The sequence below is a fragment of the Marmota monax genome, unplaced genomic scaffold, assembly GCF_021218885.2.
Source record: "Marmota monax isolate L192 unplaced genomic scaffold, Marmota_monax_Labrador192_F-V1.1 WCK01_AAM20220418_F8-fsc00344, whole genome shotgun sequence".
Taxonomy (NCBI): Eukaryota; Metazoa; Chordata; class Mammalia; order Rodentia; family Sciuridae; genus Marmota; species Marmota monax.
In genome coordinates, this window is record NW_026692430.1 from 605,923 (window position 1) to 622,549 (window position 16,627).

General features: G+C 45.0%; 1 protein-coding gene across 2 annotated transcripts in view; it reads right to left on the bottom strand.

Moving 5' to 3' along the window:
* Nuggc (nuclear GTPase, germinal center associated) overlaps window positions 1-16,627 on the bottom strand; it is a 46,044-nt gene that overhangs the window by 12,555 nt on the left and 16,862 nt on the right. For both annotated transcript variants that reach the window (XR_006851425.2, XM_046442956.2), the window contains exons 8-12: window positions 13,447-13,622; window positions 12,015-12,033; window positions 11,746-11,835; window positions 4,747-4,852; window positions 4,001-4,134 (exon numbers count right to left, since the gene is read on the bottom strand). Coding sequence is in view for 1 of the 2 variants with exons in the window: in XM_046442956.2 (XP_046298912.1) it covers window positions 4,001-4,134; window positions 4,747-4,852; window positions 11,746-11,835; window positions 12,015-12,033; window positions 13,447-13,622 (525 nt within the window). In the remaining variant the exon portion in view is untranslated. The remainder of the gene's footprint in view (window positions 1-4,000; window positions 4,135-4,746; window positions 4,853-11,745; window positions 11,836-12,014; window positions 12,034-13,446; window positions 13,623-16,627) is intronic.

The following is a 16,627-nucleotide window of genomic DNA, read 5'->3' on the forward strand; positions in this document are numbered from 1 at the left end:
AAACTTTAAAGTCCTTTCACATATTTTTTTTTCATTAGTTTTTCAGAAATTCTGTTAGTAGCAGAAAAGATGTGATAATTTCAAAGTGCACCTGTGGGAAATGACAAGACAAGCATGCACATGGTAGGTGATTTTTTTTTTCTCAGATTACTATAAGTTATCAACAGGCAGGGGTTTAAATTCAGAATCTCTGCTCCTTTATCTTTTTTTTCCCCAAATAAAGACAGATTTATTGCTAGCAGCCATCAATAATTACACTGTGAATGGATTAAATATCCCATTAAAACGGATTGGAAAAAAAAAAAAAAAGATTAAGTTTGAGATCATTGCCTGGAGGTGACTTCCCCTTGCTGTCCCCAGAGGGCACCCCTCAGTGCACAGACCTCCTTAGGCTCTGTGGGATTGGAGAGCAGAACAACAGATGCCCACTGAAGCTTATTTTGGGTGTAAAATTCACCAGGCTATTTGGGGAAGTAATTATCCAAATAGCAATCCAACTGTTACTAAAACAGATTTTTCCAATGACATCTGACTTAACAAACTTTGAATGGGCTTTCACAAAGCAGTTTTGAGAAGAGTGTTTCTCTAGTGTTAATGTGTATACAATCATTGGGGAATCATAAAAAATCCAAGGGTCTGGGATTCTGCATTCTAGCCAGCTCTCAGATGAGCTGATCTTCTGGGCCCTTGATGACACTTTGAACAGCAAAGCTACAGGACTACAGAAATAAAGTCATGGTTCCTTCTTCACAGAAGAGTACAGTCTAGTCAGGGACAAAAATATGTCGCCACACATGCTTGACAATGGTTTGGTCAATGATGGAGGGCATACATGACAGTGGCCTAAGATTCTATGACAGCCCACGTGTGCAGGGTCTGTACCATCTAGGTGAGTACCCCTATACATTCACACAATGATGACATTGGCTAAGGATACCTGTCTCAGAGAGTATCCCTATCAGTAAGTAATGCCCACAAAGGTGTGACCACAAAGGTCAACCTTGATTTTTCTCAACTCGTCCTGTTGAGAACCTTGGTGCACCCCACAGTGCCTGCAGCAGGTGGAAGCCCCACTCCCTGGCTTGGCACTTTTGCACAGTGGGCACTCAACAAACCCCTCCAGCACCACTGTCTCTGTTTGCCTGACACATCTCCCCAGGTTCCCAGGTCCCTGCCCCTGGCTTGCTACCATTCCCCCCACACACTGTCCCTCTTAGCCCTGTGCCCTTTTACAACAAATTCCCCTTTCTCATTCTTCAAGACAAGGCTCTAGTGTCTCCTCCTTAGTGATGCTTTGACTGCCCACCCGCCATCAGGGTTGGGCCCCCTTCTGAGCTGCCCTCATGTTTGGTACACTGCTGTGTTATGACATGTCTCCCTCACCCCTCCTGACTCCTTCCTGGACCAGGCACTTGCTGAAGGGACAGACTCTCATTCGTGTTTGTTTAATCCAGGGCATGGCATGGGGGGCATGATCCATGAACGTGTGAACAGTCAACCAGAGATATGGAGAAGATGCTAGATAATGCAGGATTTAAATTCTATTCCAAACAGATGGAAATAGCTGTGGGGTAGATGTGCGACCTCACACAGATGACTGACTCCCCTGCCTGTCAACAGCATCATCTTCAAAGCAAGTGAACCAAGCTGGCTGATGGTGGAAACAGCCTCCAACTCCACAGCTCTGAGGGCACAGGCTGTAGACCTCCCGGTGCACCTGGGTATTCTCCTAGACTTAACTAGTGAGGATTCGGTAAGCCATAACTTTTTTTTTCCTGGATATCCTTTATATTCTTAAGAATTTGTGGGGTTGCTGGTGATCAAAATGAAGTAAGAGGTCATGAAAAGAAAGCCTCGCGTCTCACTATTAAACGTAAGATTAAACGTAAGAAGGGCAAGGGAGGGAAGAGCTGGGTGTGAGAGAACAGCACCAAGGGGGAAGCCTGGCATTTGGTGTGAATAAATTCAGGGCTCATGAGACACTGAGGCCTCATAATAAACTTCTTATTGATTTTTAGAAGCAATGATGGCTCATTTAAAAGCACTAACTACCCAACTCTAAACTTTGGGTTTGGATCACAAACTTTTAGAAATCATCAATTGCGTACATTTTTAGATTTGACTTTTCAGAAGTCAAAGGCACTGACAAAGCTCTTGCCTTCCAACTTTCCATCAAAGAAATAACACCAAGACCAACGTCAGAGGCCCAGGAATTTTGAGGAAAGCTGCCAGCCTCTCCTTGAGGAGGCCATCACAGAGGCCAAGCAGCCCCGCCTCCTCTGTGTCTTCCATGGCCTGGCTCTGGCCATAGAGATGGGCGTGAGCCCCTAGGCAGCTGCACCTGAGTTAGCAGAGAACACATGGGCAGGGCACTTCCAGGTTTGACTGTAAAATGCCCTGTCCTGCATTTACAAATAAACCAACCACACACAGCACCATAGCTGATTTGTTTTCCATCAGCACTTCCAAGAGCAATCTTGTGCTGGGCAGAGAGGCCGCTGTCACCCTGAAGAACTTTCCAGAAAGATGGAAGGAAAACCCTTCCTCAACTATTTCAGAGCATAAACGTCAAATTAGAAAATCTCAGATTTCGGGAGTTGTGCTTTTGTCTCACACAGCTAGGCCAAAACAAAGCACACCATGTTTGATGAAAGAGACAGCGAATGCTGCCCCGTGTGCCGCTGTTTATCCAGCTCTTTTCAAGTGCAGGCCTGTGGCCAGACTGCGAAGCTCTCCAGCGGGCATCGCTTATATCCCACAGAAGTGGGTCTCCAGGACCCACCCCTCCTGGCAGCCGCAGCTCATCCCAGGCTGGCTTTGCCGGCTCCAGGACCAGCCCCTTGACTTCTCACAGGACCTTTCTTGGCCCTTCCCAGTTCGGGCACAGCAAGAAGTCAGACAACTTGATTATGCAGACCTGACGGGTGAAAGCAGGGTGGAATAAACAAGGATCAACCAAGTGGGAAAGGCCATGGCTGCTTACTCCCCTGGTTGAGGGAGGGGGCGGCTCCAGGCCTTGGATTTGGCAGAGACTCCAAGGCAGGCCAAGGGGAGGGAGAGCTTGATGGTGGAGGAGAGGGAAGGCTGCGGGTGTGCCCTCAGTGGAGGCTGTTGGCCTGGGAGGCGGGAGGCCTGACATCCATGTGATTGCTTAGGGTCTCACTGGCTTTCTCTAGCTGGCCCTAAGTTGCAAGCAGGGGTAAGGATTAGAGGAGCTTTTGATCAAGTAGTGGCCTTTAGGCACTGACTGTGACAGGAGTTATTGTGTGGCTTCCTGGCTCACTGCTAGAGCTGGCAGTGTGACCTCCTGTAAGTCTGACTTAGTGCACAAGACCGGCTTCCTGGCCTGGTTATTATAGTAAGGGGGTGGCCGGCTGGGCAGTTTCTGCAGGGTATGGGGTGCAGTCATTTTTATATATGGTTTTCTGTTGTCTGTAGATTCAGTCTCTTATAAAGAAACAAAGTGGTTGCTTTGATTGATTAAAGGAAGGGGTTGTTTTTCTAATTTAGTAGCTTATCCCTCTCATGTTAGGATTTTTAAAAAGTCATCCATCAGAGAGATAAATTTGTTGCCATGAGAAATGTAACTTTTCTCTGGTCATTCAAAGGGCTTGCATTCTAGACGGGGAAGATAAATGCCTGAACTTTGCTGAAACCCATGGACAGATGTGTCGTGTTTGGGTTGTGTGTACAGACGTGGCTCTCCAAGACAGCCAAGAGTCATCTGCGTTCCATGGAAGTCTCCTTCCCCATCCTGCACAGACTCCGTCCTGCTCGAGTCTCGGGAGAGGTGAGAGCTACCACAGACTGCTTTTACATTTTCCTCTCGGCCCATCTGTCCATTTTATCCAAATGTTACAGTTAGAACCCTTTCATTATCTTTTAGTCCCCTGAGATTCTCTGGGCTTTGTCTCTTCCTTATCATAGTTTTCTAATAGGCAAAGGGAATGTTCTGCCCAGGTGGGAGGGAGAGAACAGATGGCCCAGGCGACTTCCATACCGGCAGGTTTTCTGTGGAGTTGAAGCTGTCTGTGAGGAGCAGTAGGCCAAAGGCTTCAGTAACATACTTGGTCACCATCCTCCTCTTCTCGTCCAAGAGCCTTTTCCTGATGTATTCTCTTAACTTGGGGATTTCTGGAATTCACAGGCGGCACAGACAATTTTAAAAGGTCAAGTTTGCATGGAACAGAATTCACACACGTTGAAAGATCAGTTGGCCCTTGCAGCTGGCTGCCTCCTCAACCAGCTTTCTGAAGGACATTTTTTCACGTCTGGGATCAACAACAGTGAAAGGTAACTCAGCAATAGTGAATATTAATTTGGTTTAGCTATTTGAAATAAAATTCATAGGAAAGTACAGACTGGCTATAAAAAGAATGGGCATTTTTCTTTGGGTTGGCATTCATTGCAGAGTTGAAGCAAGGGCGCTTAACTCTGTGGTTCCCCTAGGTTTTTCTACCTAAGCCAGGTGACCCTTAACATCAGAACACCCAAGCTTGCTGTAGCAAGCAACAAGAACCTCTGACGTGTGGGATTTTAGGCAGAACATGTCTTTGTCCTAACTCTCTGATAGGGTGTGGTGTGTGTGAGTGTGTGTGTGTGCGTGTGTGTGTGTGTATTAATAGATATAGAACTGGAAAGCTGAAGAAAATTTTTCCTGTGGCACAGAAATTTCTAGAGCAGGTTATTCAGAGTGCCAAACTTAGTCTTAAGAATTTTAGTGATGGGATAAGAAATATACATTACCAGTTTCCTCTTCGGTGAGGAGGATCTTCTGCCAGTATTCCTGGGCACTGACTGTGTACACCAGATCCGAGGTTTCCAGAGCCTTGGAGTCCGCCGGCAGTTTTCTCTGAAGTGAAAGGCACACAGGAAACAGCGTAAGTCACCGTGGCAAAGGAAATGCAGCACAGCCCTCACAGGAGCCTTTGGCAAGTTTCAGCTCACCCACCTTCAGTTCTGTCAGAGCCCTGGAAGGGACAGGCACTATTCTAAATGTCCTGTGTTGCCAGCGTCCACTCCTCAGGTCAGAGGTTGTGAGGAATTCACTGCATTGGAGCTAACTCCTTGGGAGTTAAAAATATCAACTCTCGTGGGCCGGGAAAGTACTTGCCTAGCATGTGTGAGGCACTGGGTTCGATCCTCAGCACCACATAAAAAATACATTAATTAAATAAAGGTATTGTGTCCACCACAACTAAACATTGTTTTAAAAAATTAATTCTCAAAGGAGATGTACAGAGAAAATGGTTCAAAAGTGTATGTGAGTGTTCAGAGGGGGGAAATACTAGGATCCTTTTTGGAAAAAGAAGCCTGAGGAACACAGGGCTGGGGATATGGCTCAGTGGTGGAGCATGTGCTAAAACTGCAAGAAGCCCTGGGTTCCATTCCCAGCCATCAGTCCATCCATCCATCAGTCAATAAGTGAGTAAAAAGCCCACCACTGGCAACGGCCAACTGGCACGTGGATTCCCAACTCTGCTTCAGCAATAGCACATTGGTAGCTTGGTATTGGCAATGGCAAGAGGCTTTACACCATAGAAATTGGCAAATGGAACAAATCAGAGTTTTTGGATGTTTTGCTAGCTGTTGTTTGAACACAGAGCTGATTTTTAAACATTTCCCAGTACAACACTAAAAAGTAAAAGTTTCTTATCCAGGTGGTTAGTGAAATCATATACGATAATCATATAAAATAATCATTTTAATATAGAGTAATGTTTAAGTATACATGATGGTTTTAAATGTCAAGGAATTAAGAATTATGTGAGAAAAAAAATTATCATTAGCAAAATATCATAACCAGAAGTCACACTAGAATCACACGTAAATTTTGTTCCATAATCTTCCATTCTTCTTACTTAAAAGAAAAAAGTAGAAGTTGTGCATGGGTACTTGAGAGAGGTGGAGGATGGGAGAGGTGGAGGATGGGACAGCTGTCGGTCTCTTTATGATATAAAGGTATGACAGCGCTGAGTGGAGGTACTGTGGTCCTCTGGGACTGGTGAGAAGCCAAACCTCCAGCAACTTGTAAACACACTGGTAACACGTTTCGCCAAAAACCCCCGTGTTGTGGGTTGAATCGTGGCCTCCCCAAATTTATATGTTAAGGTCCTACATACCAGTACCTTGAAATGTCACCTTTTAAGGAAACCGGGTCATTGCAGATGAAATTAATGGAGATGCGGTCACACTGGAGTGGGGTGAGCTCCTAACCCAATATAACTGGTGTCCTTACAAGAAGAGGAAATCTGGCTGCAGATGTACATCAGTCACACATGGGGAGTGCCATGTGACAGCTGAAGTTGTGCCACCCCAAGGCAAGGAACCACCAGAAGCTGGGAGACAGGCCTGGCACAGACTCACCCTTGGGCCTTCAGGGGGAGCACAGCCCTGCCAACCCCTTGATTTTGGATTTCTGACTTCCAGAACTGTGAGAGAACAAACTCCTGTTGTCCCAAGTCACACATTTTATGGTACTTTGTTATTGCAGCCCTAGCAACTGACACACTACACACGGGTCACTACACTTGGTCACAGCTATACCTACTGCCCTCCCTCAAATGAGCTGGGCATGTTGTTGGTGCGACTCTATTTATATGCTATTTAAAATCTCTTCAAGGAGATTATATTAGAATTCAGCATTGAAATGTATTTACAACGAAGGCCTGGGAACAGAAAAGTGAAGAGTACACTTGATACTAGTGAAAAACACACTGCTGGTTCGTGAACTGCACCTTGATTCCAAGTTTTCTTGCAGGCAACACTAGCACCTCCTAAGACCTAGGAAAGGGAGACACCTCATGTGAATGAAGCCAGGTTATGTTTTGGTACTGAGATAGGTGAAAAGTGACGACTGCCTGTCACACACCCAGCCAAGAAATTTTCAAGATCAAAATTAGCAGGAGGCAGGACAATGGCCTGAGAAAAAATCCCAGAGACCACGGTAGAGTGTTCTTAAAAGAAATGCAGCATCCCTAGTGCTCCTGAGGGTATAAAGGATGAGGAGAAGGGTTTAGAGGGGGAAAGAACTTAGAGTTAAGACTTGACCTAGATGAGTTGGACTCTGAATGAAAAAGTGGTGAAAAAAAATACCTTAACCAATATATTTTACTGTTTTTTGTTTTGTGTTGGGTGACTAGTGAGCTAGTACCCGGCTTTTTAAAATTTTTTACTCTGAGACAGAGTCTCACTATGTTACTTAGGGCCTCGCTAAGTTTCCAAGGCTAGTCTTGGCTTGCCATCCTCCTATCTCAGCCGCTGGAGTCAGTGGGATTACAAGTGTGTGTCCCTGCACCTGGCTGTTTTCATTATATTTAGTGCACAAGAGTATAAATGATCTTTAAAAATCATGTTGAAGAATTAATACTGCTCTTTTGATGACATAAAAATAAAAATCTAATAACAAAGCATTATATCATAATTTCATTGCATTTTTTTCTTTTCTAAAAATATAAAACAACGGTATGCCTTAAAACTGATGATGTCTTAGAATTTTTTTTGGAACATGAATATTTGCTTCCCAGGAGGCTATGAGGAAGCTTGCAGTCTGAGAAGGTGTAAAAATAATTATAAAGGTGATAATGAAGTGAGTCAAACCCGTTGTATAAGTTATTTTATGTTGAGTTTTAGAAATGCTTTGCAAATACAATGATATGTGTATATTGCACCTGCTTTTATAGGTATTTGAAGGACAAAAGCTTGTGATTACAGTTTACAGTGTTTACAGAAACATAGTTTGATATAAACATGGTATAATTTTATAAAGAATTCAAATCTATCCACCTCTATATGCTAATAGAGCATTAATCAAAGTAAGAATTTTAGCACAAAAAAATCAAGTAAGATTTGTAAGGTGAGCTTAAAGGCTCCTGATTATTTTGACTGTTTAATGCAAATGATTTCAATCAGGCAACCTGTCATTTATGCACAACATCCAATGAGCTGAATGAACCGGGGAATGACCAATTTTGTTCGCATTGCAGGAGTAACTGCAGGAGTGGCTTGTGATGCTGGGACCTGAAATGCCCTCTTACAGGCAAGGGGGCACCTTTCTGCTCTCCCTAGCACAGTGTTTCCTCCACAGTGAGCTATTCTGGCAGGTAGTATGTGCTGCACTTGCCTAATGGAGATCCCTGGTCCACGACTGTTCTGAGTGTGCTCAGGAAGTCTCTGTGTGCACAGGGTCCTCTCAGAGCCAGCCACAGGCCAGTGAGGCACAGGGCACATGCTGTGAGGCCATCAGGACTGGCCTCCACACACTCCTCATCGCACACATTAGGAAAGGCCGTCTTCTGGACTTTGCTTAGATCTCTAAAACTTTCAAATGTCAAATCTAATGATACGTCCATACGTCCACTGTGGGGGGATAAGGGAAAGTTTTCCTAGGTTTATCTGGTGAAAAGACAGTGTTAAATCCTATATTTTTTTTAAATGCTAGTAGTATTTTTTTCCTAGTAAATTTAATTTTCTATTTCAAATGTTTACTAGAGAACAGACTTTCTTGATAAAATGAAGCAAATCATTTTGGATGCTTTGGACTGAACATTTGTATTTGCTAAAATCCATACATCAAATCCTAGTCCCAAGGGGATGGTTTCAGAGGAGGCCTTTGTGAAGTGATTAGGTTGTGGGGTGGAGCCCTCAGGAATGGGATTAGTGCCCTCATAAAAGAGGCCCCAGGGGGCCTCTGCATGCTTTCCACTGTGAGAGGACACAGCCAGAAGATGCCCTTCATTCTACGGGTATTCGCCAGACACCAAATGTGCCAGCCCCTTGATCTTGGACTTCCCAGTCTCCGAAGCTGTGAGAAATGCGTATCTGTGGTTTGTAAATCATCTACTCCATGGTGTTCTGTCAGAGCGGTCCAAAGAGACTAAGGAATATGTGAGTCTCAAAAGGTTTGGAGAAAGGGTATGAGAGCAGATCACCTTCAGGGAGTCCCTTTCAACTCCTTCCATCTAGCACCAGAGCGAGTACCACTCTGAATAGCAGGAGGGGAAATGTGTGTAGAACATTGTGTGTGTGTGTGTGTGTGTGTGAGAGAGAGAGAGAGAGAGAGAGAGAGAGAGAGAGAGAGAGAGAGAGAGAGAATTTCCCTCTCCTTTTCTCTTAGCCGCCCAGCTTCTGGAACAAGGAGCTGGCACAGCCCACAGCAATCCAGCTTCAGATCCGAGCATGAGGAATGCTCATGACCTTGTAACTTGCAGCCAGTGAGGGATTTTTAGTCCCTCCTCTAAGACTTCTCTGCAGCATGGAAACTTGAGCCCTTCCCTTCCTCACTCTCTTCTTCCCCCTCCTCACCTCACTGGCCCTCTTCTGATGCCTTCAGAGTCCCCATTTGATCTACAAGCTCTGTCCTTACTGTTTATAATTTTCTTTTTATAATTTAAAAACATTGACCTATAGCTACATGAATGACTGCCTTGTAGTCAGCCCACTTCTTCCTCATATTTTCTTCCTCATATTTTCTATGATTAAGATTAAATTTGCTCCAAGTGAAGGCATGCAGTACAAGCAAAAGCTTCACAATTGTTCAAACAAACATCGTGTCTGGAGTCAGGCGCAGTGGTGCACACCTGTGATCCCAGCAAAGGGAGGCTGAGGCAGGAGAATCTCAAGTTCAAGGCCAGCTTGGGCAACTTAACAGGACCTTCTCTCAAAGTAAAATAAAAAGGACTGGAGGTGTAGCTCAGTGGTAGAGCACTTGCCTAGTATGTATAAGGCCCTGGGTTCAATCCCTAGTAATGAAAAAAAGAAAAAAAAAAAAAGGAACGGTGGTTGGAAAATTCAGGCTTTACCTGGCCACCCAAGACGTGGGTTGCACACCTGAACTTACATCCCTCAACAAGAAATGTAGCTGCCGCAGGAGCCAAGGCACTGCTGCACAGACCTTCACTCTTGCACACTGAGTGGCCACATTTATTAGCAAAGAACTGTTAGGAACTGTGCCTTGAAGTATTTTATTTCCAGTTCCAGAAATAATATGATTAGATCCCCATAAAATGGGTATTTCTTTAATGCCAACAAGACCAGAAGATTAAGAACAGCTTTGCTGAATTATCACCTCATGAAGACTGGCATTTGATTGCTTGGCAGAAGGCTTTGGCTCAAATATGTGGCCTTATCATCCTGAACCAGAAACAAAAGCTCTGAGTTTCTTAAGTCCATGTAGTACAGGCAACATTTCCTGCCTCAATGACATTGAAGTCACAATGCAGAAAGCTATTGAATACAGAGATATTGACAGCGGTCAAATATTTTACTGTTATGGCCAGGCCATATGGGCAATGACCAAACAGATTCCGTTTTACCCTGAAACTCCACATCATGTAAGAAATGCTTCTCCCAGGAAAAGCCCCACCTCTGTATCCATCAACAGTTGCTAAGCATAGCATGTTTGGCAACACAAAATGACTATTCTTATACAATGTAAAAGTGTTCTCTCTTTGGTTCTGGTTTTTCTTGAACAATGTACCCTGTCAAAGATTGATTGTCTAGATGTTAGTAACCATTTTTTTTAACTTGTACACAACTAGGGATGTTTTGGTCCACTATCTTTTCTGCTTATGATTTTAGATCTCATGATGTTTGTTTATGGTTTTGAATTCTAGCAACAGCCACTTATGCTTTAATATGATTTTGGACCTATTCTGGCAGGTTTACTGTGTTTTTTTTGTACATTTCATCTTAAAATTGGTTTAAGTTTTATAGCTGTCTGAGACTGCTATAATAAGAAGTTTTCTGTTTACAGCATTTTAGTGACAACATAGCGAAAATAAAAGGTGTACTCAAACCCTGGAAGGGGGTCGAAGTGTATAGACTTGCAGCCTATCCCTTGGCCTGCCAGCTGGTGGATCCGGACCACCAACTGGTGAATAAAGTTTCCTTCTCCTGCTTTAAGATGGACTTGGTGATTTATTGCAATCTCACCTTAACATTACCACTGAGCCTAGAACTGAAGATTTGGTTCTGGCAAATCCATATCATCTGACATAGTTTATGGTGTTTTGTTTTGTTTTTTGTACATTTCATCTTAAAATTGGTTTCAGTTTTATAGCTGAGACTGCATAATAAGAAGTTTTATGTTTACATAATTTTAGTGACAAAATAGCAGAAATAATTTAAGAGAACACAAAGAGTCCACAGAATGATTTTTCAAGCTGGGGAAACAGTGTGGCCTCATCTCCCAGGACTCCCTTTACTGAGCTGTTCAAAACTACCTGCATGAAGCCAAACACAGCGACCAATGTCCACATGTTCTTACCTGTTCCCTGAGCACACCTTCCGCTATGTCTTATCCTGACTAAAGACTATTGGTTCTTTAAAATTCTGCTCAAGAGGCTGAGACATTTTCCCAGGACCACCCCTACCTACTGTCCATGTGAGTGGATATCTTTCCCGAGTTCCCACAATGCTCCATAATTTCTCCTTGAGCACCTCAAACTGGATGGGGATCCCTGACTTACCTGGGACATCTTTCTCAATAGACAATGTCCTCATGCAATTTTTCCAAGAGTCATAGAGACAGATATGATTAGATCCCCATTTTATAGATGAGAAAGCAGAAGCAGAAGAGGTAATGTCATTGCCTCAGGTCACAGAGACATTGAGGAGTAGGACTGAGTTGAAGTTCAAATTGTCCACTCCAAAGTTATGACCCTGCTACCATGCAGGACCAAATATACTTCTGTTTCTCAAAATCTGGTGAAGCACAAAAATACATAGGAAAATTGGTAAACTCACCTTCAGTTTTTCCTTGAGATTTCTACTCCTCTGTTGCTTTATCATTTCATTTCTTTCCAAAACAGCCTCTCGCTGACTTTGAACAGCTTGCTAGATAGTAAAAAGAAATAAAAGCATGCAAAGAAGCCAGCATTTCCAATCGTGATGGAGGGACAGGTTGCACATTAATGGGGCCATCTTCATTTGGCCCAGTCACATCCGTATATATTAATATTATGTAGTATCAGGCATAAAAAAGTATTATTTAAAAACAACTGGTCCATACTTACATTTCCCAGCTTTCTTTCCCTGAAATAAAATCAGAAAAATGCACAATTACTGAACTTCCATCACGTGACCCAGCAGTCCTCTAACTTTCCCTGAAAGCAGTATGGTCTGCCACCTTGGTGGCTTTGTATAAGTTCCTTGGTCCAAAGGCCCCTCTTTTTTTTTTTTTCTTTGTTTTGTTTTGTTTGATACTGGGAATTGAGCCCAGGGTTACTTAACCACTGAGCCACATCCACATCCCTTTTTTCTTTTTTTTCTATTTTATTTAGAGAGAGGGTCTCGCTGAGTTGCTTAGTGCCTTGCTAAGGTGCTGAGGCTGGCTTGGAACTCCCAATCCTCCTGCCTCAGCCTTCTGAGCTGCTGGGATGACTGGTGTGCGCCACCGCGCCTAGCAAAGCCCCCTCTTCTGATCTACCTCCAGTGTCCATTTGGAAAAAAGTGCCTTTATTTATCAATGCCCTTTGCGAAATTTCCTGTGACCTCCCTCCCGGTCCCAGTCACAAGGCAGTCCTCTCAGGCTAGGGTCACAGAGCTCTGCTTGTCCTTCTCATACAACCTTCAACTCTCTTTGAGACTGTGAGCTCAGAGATGAGGCAATCCGCAGCCCACCACGGCATTCAATAAACAGTTACTGAATCTGATTAAATTCTGTTTAGGTTTAGTGTTGGCATTGGGAAGGGGGAGCTACTCGTGGATGAGAGGAGGGTGGGGGGGAACTGCAGAGAAGAAAAATGAAGCTGAAATTCCAACGAGACCAAGTGACTTCCTGGAGCGGCAGACTTGAGTTTCAGAGGGCCTGGGGGAGATGGTGGAGGGGGCAGGCGAAGAAGCTCTTGTGAGAGCAGCGAAGCACCCACAAGGCTCCATGGTGACCACATGTCAGTGTGCCCAGGGCGTTGCAGTGCACACCACCCATCCTCTGTTGGTCCACCTTTTACTCAAAGTGTCTCAGTATGGAAGATAAGGTGCAGTCTCTGCAGTCACTGGGGGATCAGAGATCTGCATGCAAGCCCACCTCTGTTAATCCCCACCAGGCTCCATGCTGCTCACCTTTCATTCTTCACTGTTAGACTGTAACTCTCAGAGAACACTTTCCCTTTGGGCCAATGTTCTAAAACTTTAAGGGCCTTTTGCAGATGAGTTAAAAAATCTCAGGAGGAGAAAAATCTGAAACAGAACCTGATCCTTCAAAGCTGTATCAGGCCAGACAGTTTTACAGAATGGACTCCTAGTTGTGGGGCATCTACAAGTTCCATTTCTGTGGGGCAAGGGCCAATGCTGCACGACCCAGGGATGCCGTTTGCATACTGACTGGTGTGCGCCACAGCGCTGGAGCTGTGTAGGGGACAGCTGGCTTAGCACTAAGCCTACACCCTGGAGCTGTGTAGGGGATCCCCAGCTGGGACCCACCTCCCCACAAGCCCAGCACTATACCTTAGATATTCCGGCAGGTGGAGCTTGTCTGTCTTGGTGACCACTAGGGCAACGTCCCTGCAGAAGCCTCGCTGGCAGGCTTTGATGCTCTCATTCAGAAGGTCTTCATGGGCTCTCCCTCCGGAAACTCTTTCTATGTCGCTGATCACCCAGATCGCTGAGCACTTATCAATGGTCTGAGGAACATGCCCACAGCAGGGGTCAGAGCATGAATGGTGGCTTGGTTCTGGAGGATGATTCCTTGGGGATCACCTGTGTCCACTCCCCAGACACCCTGCCTCCTGTCCTGTCTCTCACGCACACCTCCCTCCTCCCTCTGCACCAGCCAGCCAGAGCTGCATGCAGGTCCCTGCTCTTTAGCTCTTGGGGCCTCTGCACTTGCCACAGCCTCTGCTTAGCCTCCATTCATCCTTCAGGGCCACTCGGGACCACGGCAGATGGGCTGGCTGCCTCTCCTCAGCATCCTAGACCACCTGGACTTGCCTGCCATAGTTCCTCTCAGACAGTTACTGTGCAGGGCCAGCTCTGCCCCAAGAAGGAAAGGAGCTCTCTGTACCCTTCATCTTGGAATCCACATCACCCCAAGCTCCGTTTGGCCATTACCAGAACTTTGCAGATGTCTGTGGTATGGTTGAGTGACAGAATTCAAGAAATAAGTCCTCTCATCCCAAATCTGTCACTCACTTGCTTCATCTCAATTGTCCTCTAAGGAAAATTCAGTGCATCTATGCATCTACCCCAAACCTGTCTGTCACCTGCAGCTTCAGTGTGAGGTTTGATGGTCTCTGCATGTCTAGCATATGGCCACCATGTGGCAGCAGGAAACCAGGCACTTTAGGATTATAAATTGCAAAGGAAAGGAACACATAATACCACATCATAATAGCATAAATGCTACTTTATTAAATGTGCAACTCTCACTGACAAGCCAATGTGGGTTGCCTCTGATGCTTCTCTTATCATATTGCTTCTCTTATCTCCATATAAATGAAAAGTTTAGCCAACTCAGGGATCAAGACAAGACAGTACTTTGCACATAAAGCTATGATAAGTTTGTGATCTGATAATTAAATCATTATTTTGCTTTATGGTAGTGGTTTTAAACTAGTGGAGATTTTGTGCCCTACAGGATATCTGGCAATGTGGGCATTACATATGCTGGGCAAGCACTCTACAAGTGAACCACAACCCCAGCCCTGGAGACATTTTTAATTGTGACAACATGGGGTAATAGTGGGTAAAGGCTAAATGTCCTGCATGCCCACGACAGCACCCTGTGACAAAGAGTTATCTAGCTCCAAAAGACACAAAATTGAGATACATTAACCTACAGCAGGGAGTTTCAAATTCATCTTGCCCATGACCACACAGCTAGTGAGTGGTAGAATTTAAAGTGGAGAGCATGTTTCCTAACTTCTGGCTGGGGCACAACCTGCCACCCTCTCCTCGCAGGACGTCCCCTCTATCCACTTCCTTTAACACCAAGCAGTTCCAGCATCCTTCCCTTGGGTCGGTAGCCAGCTCAGAGTCAGTGGGTTGGAAATAATCCCAACACATGAACTTGTTTTAAAAACAACTTCTCTGGTGGAATTCAGAGTGGGGGACTTGGAAACCCCATCTGCTTAATACACCCTACCCTGTGTCCACACCCTCTTGGCTCTACAGATTGCTGCTTTAAAAGCTTAGGTTTTATGAGTTAGACAAACCCTTGAACTAGGGAGAAGAAGACAGAGCCTGCGAGATAAAGACTACTTAGGACCCTGTGACTATGGATTCCAGCCCTTACCTATTTGTGAATTGTCTTTCATTTAAACAAGAGAAAAAAATCAATAACTGCCCCCCTCCCACTTCACAAATTATAGTCAATTTAGAGAGTTTTGAGCTCAGCGTCCATGGAGGGCAGCAACCATCCAATCAGGTGAGGAAGATGAAGGACACCAGATGGGAGCTCCTTGGAAGCAGGCCCTCTTGACCCTCGCATTCCCTATGGTTCTGATAAACCACAGTTGCTTACTAAATGTACGTTCACATGAAAGGCTATGATCTGTGACAGAATTTGAAGTGGAGAATTTGAAAAGGAGAGCACATTAACTGGGCGGCTTACACCAAGCTCCCAACTGCCAGGATTGATAAAGTCAGAGCCATGGGAGACATACACACACACACACACACACACACAAATCTTATCTATAGAACAAGACCAACAGGACTCAGGAGTGGGTGCGATGGTACCTGCCACCCCCACTTCCATCTCCCCATGATGAATGGGCCTCGGAGGGGTTAGGTGACGTGTTGAAAGCACCCAGTTTGTAGATGGCAGACCAAGGATGTCTGAATTGGTGATGGTTTTTAGGGAAGGCAAAGCTGGTAGCCAGAGAGATGTGTCCCTGTGCTCTGCTCTCCCTGAACAGGGAAATCTTCAGAAATTCCTTACAAGAAGCAATCATGAAACCGCAGGAATGCAGGGGAGCCCCGGCCAAGCAGAGCACCCTGGGAACTATCTCCCACTCCAACCAACCTCCTCAGAGCGCCTCTCCAGCCAGATCTGTGGGCTGTGATGAGTGGCCAGCGTATCTGACCACACCCCATCCAGGGAAAGGGCCTCATGGCCTCCAGTTCACTTGTCATCTGCCTGCTGTGTGCTTTACCTCTTCTAAGAGACTCCAAGGCCCTTGTGGGAAGGCTCTGCTTCTCCTTCAATCTCGTTATATTTTGCTTTCAATGTGTTAGTTGTAAACACCATACATGTTTGTGCAAAATACACAAGCAATACAGGAGTATGAGTAAAGAGTGACAGTAAACACAGAAACTGTCTGTAGCTGGAGGGGTGCATCCTCCCAGAAGGGCAGGCCCTACTGTCTGCTGTGCATTTTAAACATTACACACACACACATATAGACAGCCCTGCATGTCCATGAGTTCCCCAACCAAGGACTCAAACACCTATGGAGGGAAAATATTCTAAAAAACTGTGGCAGGTATGGTGGTGCACAACAGATGTGGAGACAGAGGTAGGAGGATTTGAGACCAGACAGTTTGAGGCCAGCCTAAACAACTTAAGGAGGTCTAGTCTCCCCCCCCCCCAAAAAAAAAAAGGGCTGGGGGTGTAGCTCATGGGTAGATCACTCCTAGTTTTAATCCCTAATACCAAAAAAAATATATTCATCTTTACTGAATGTGT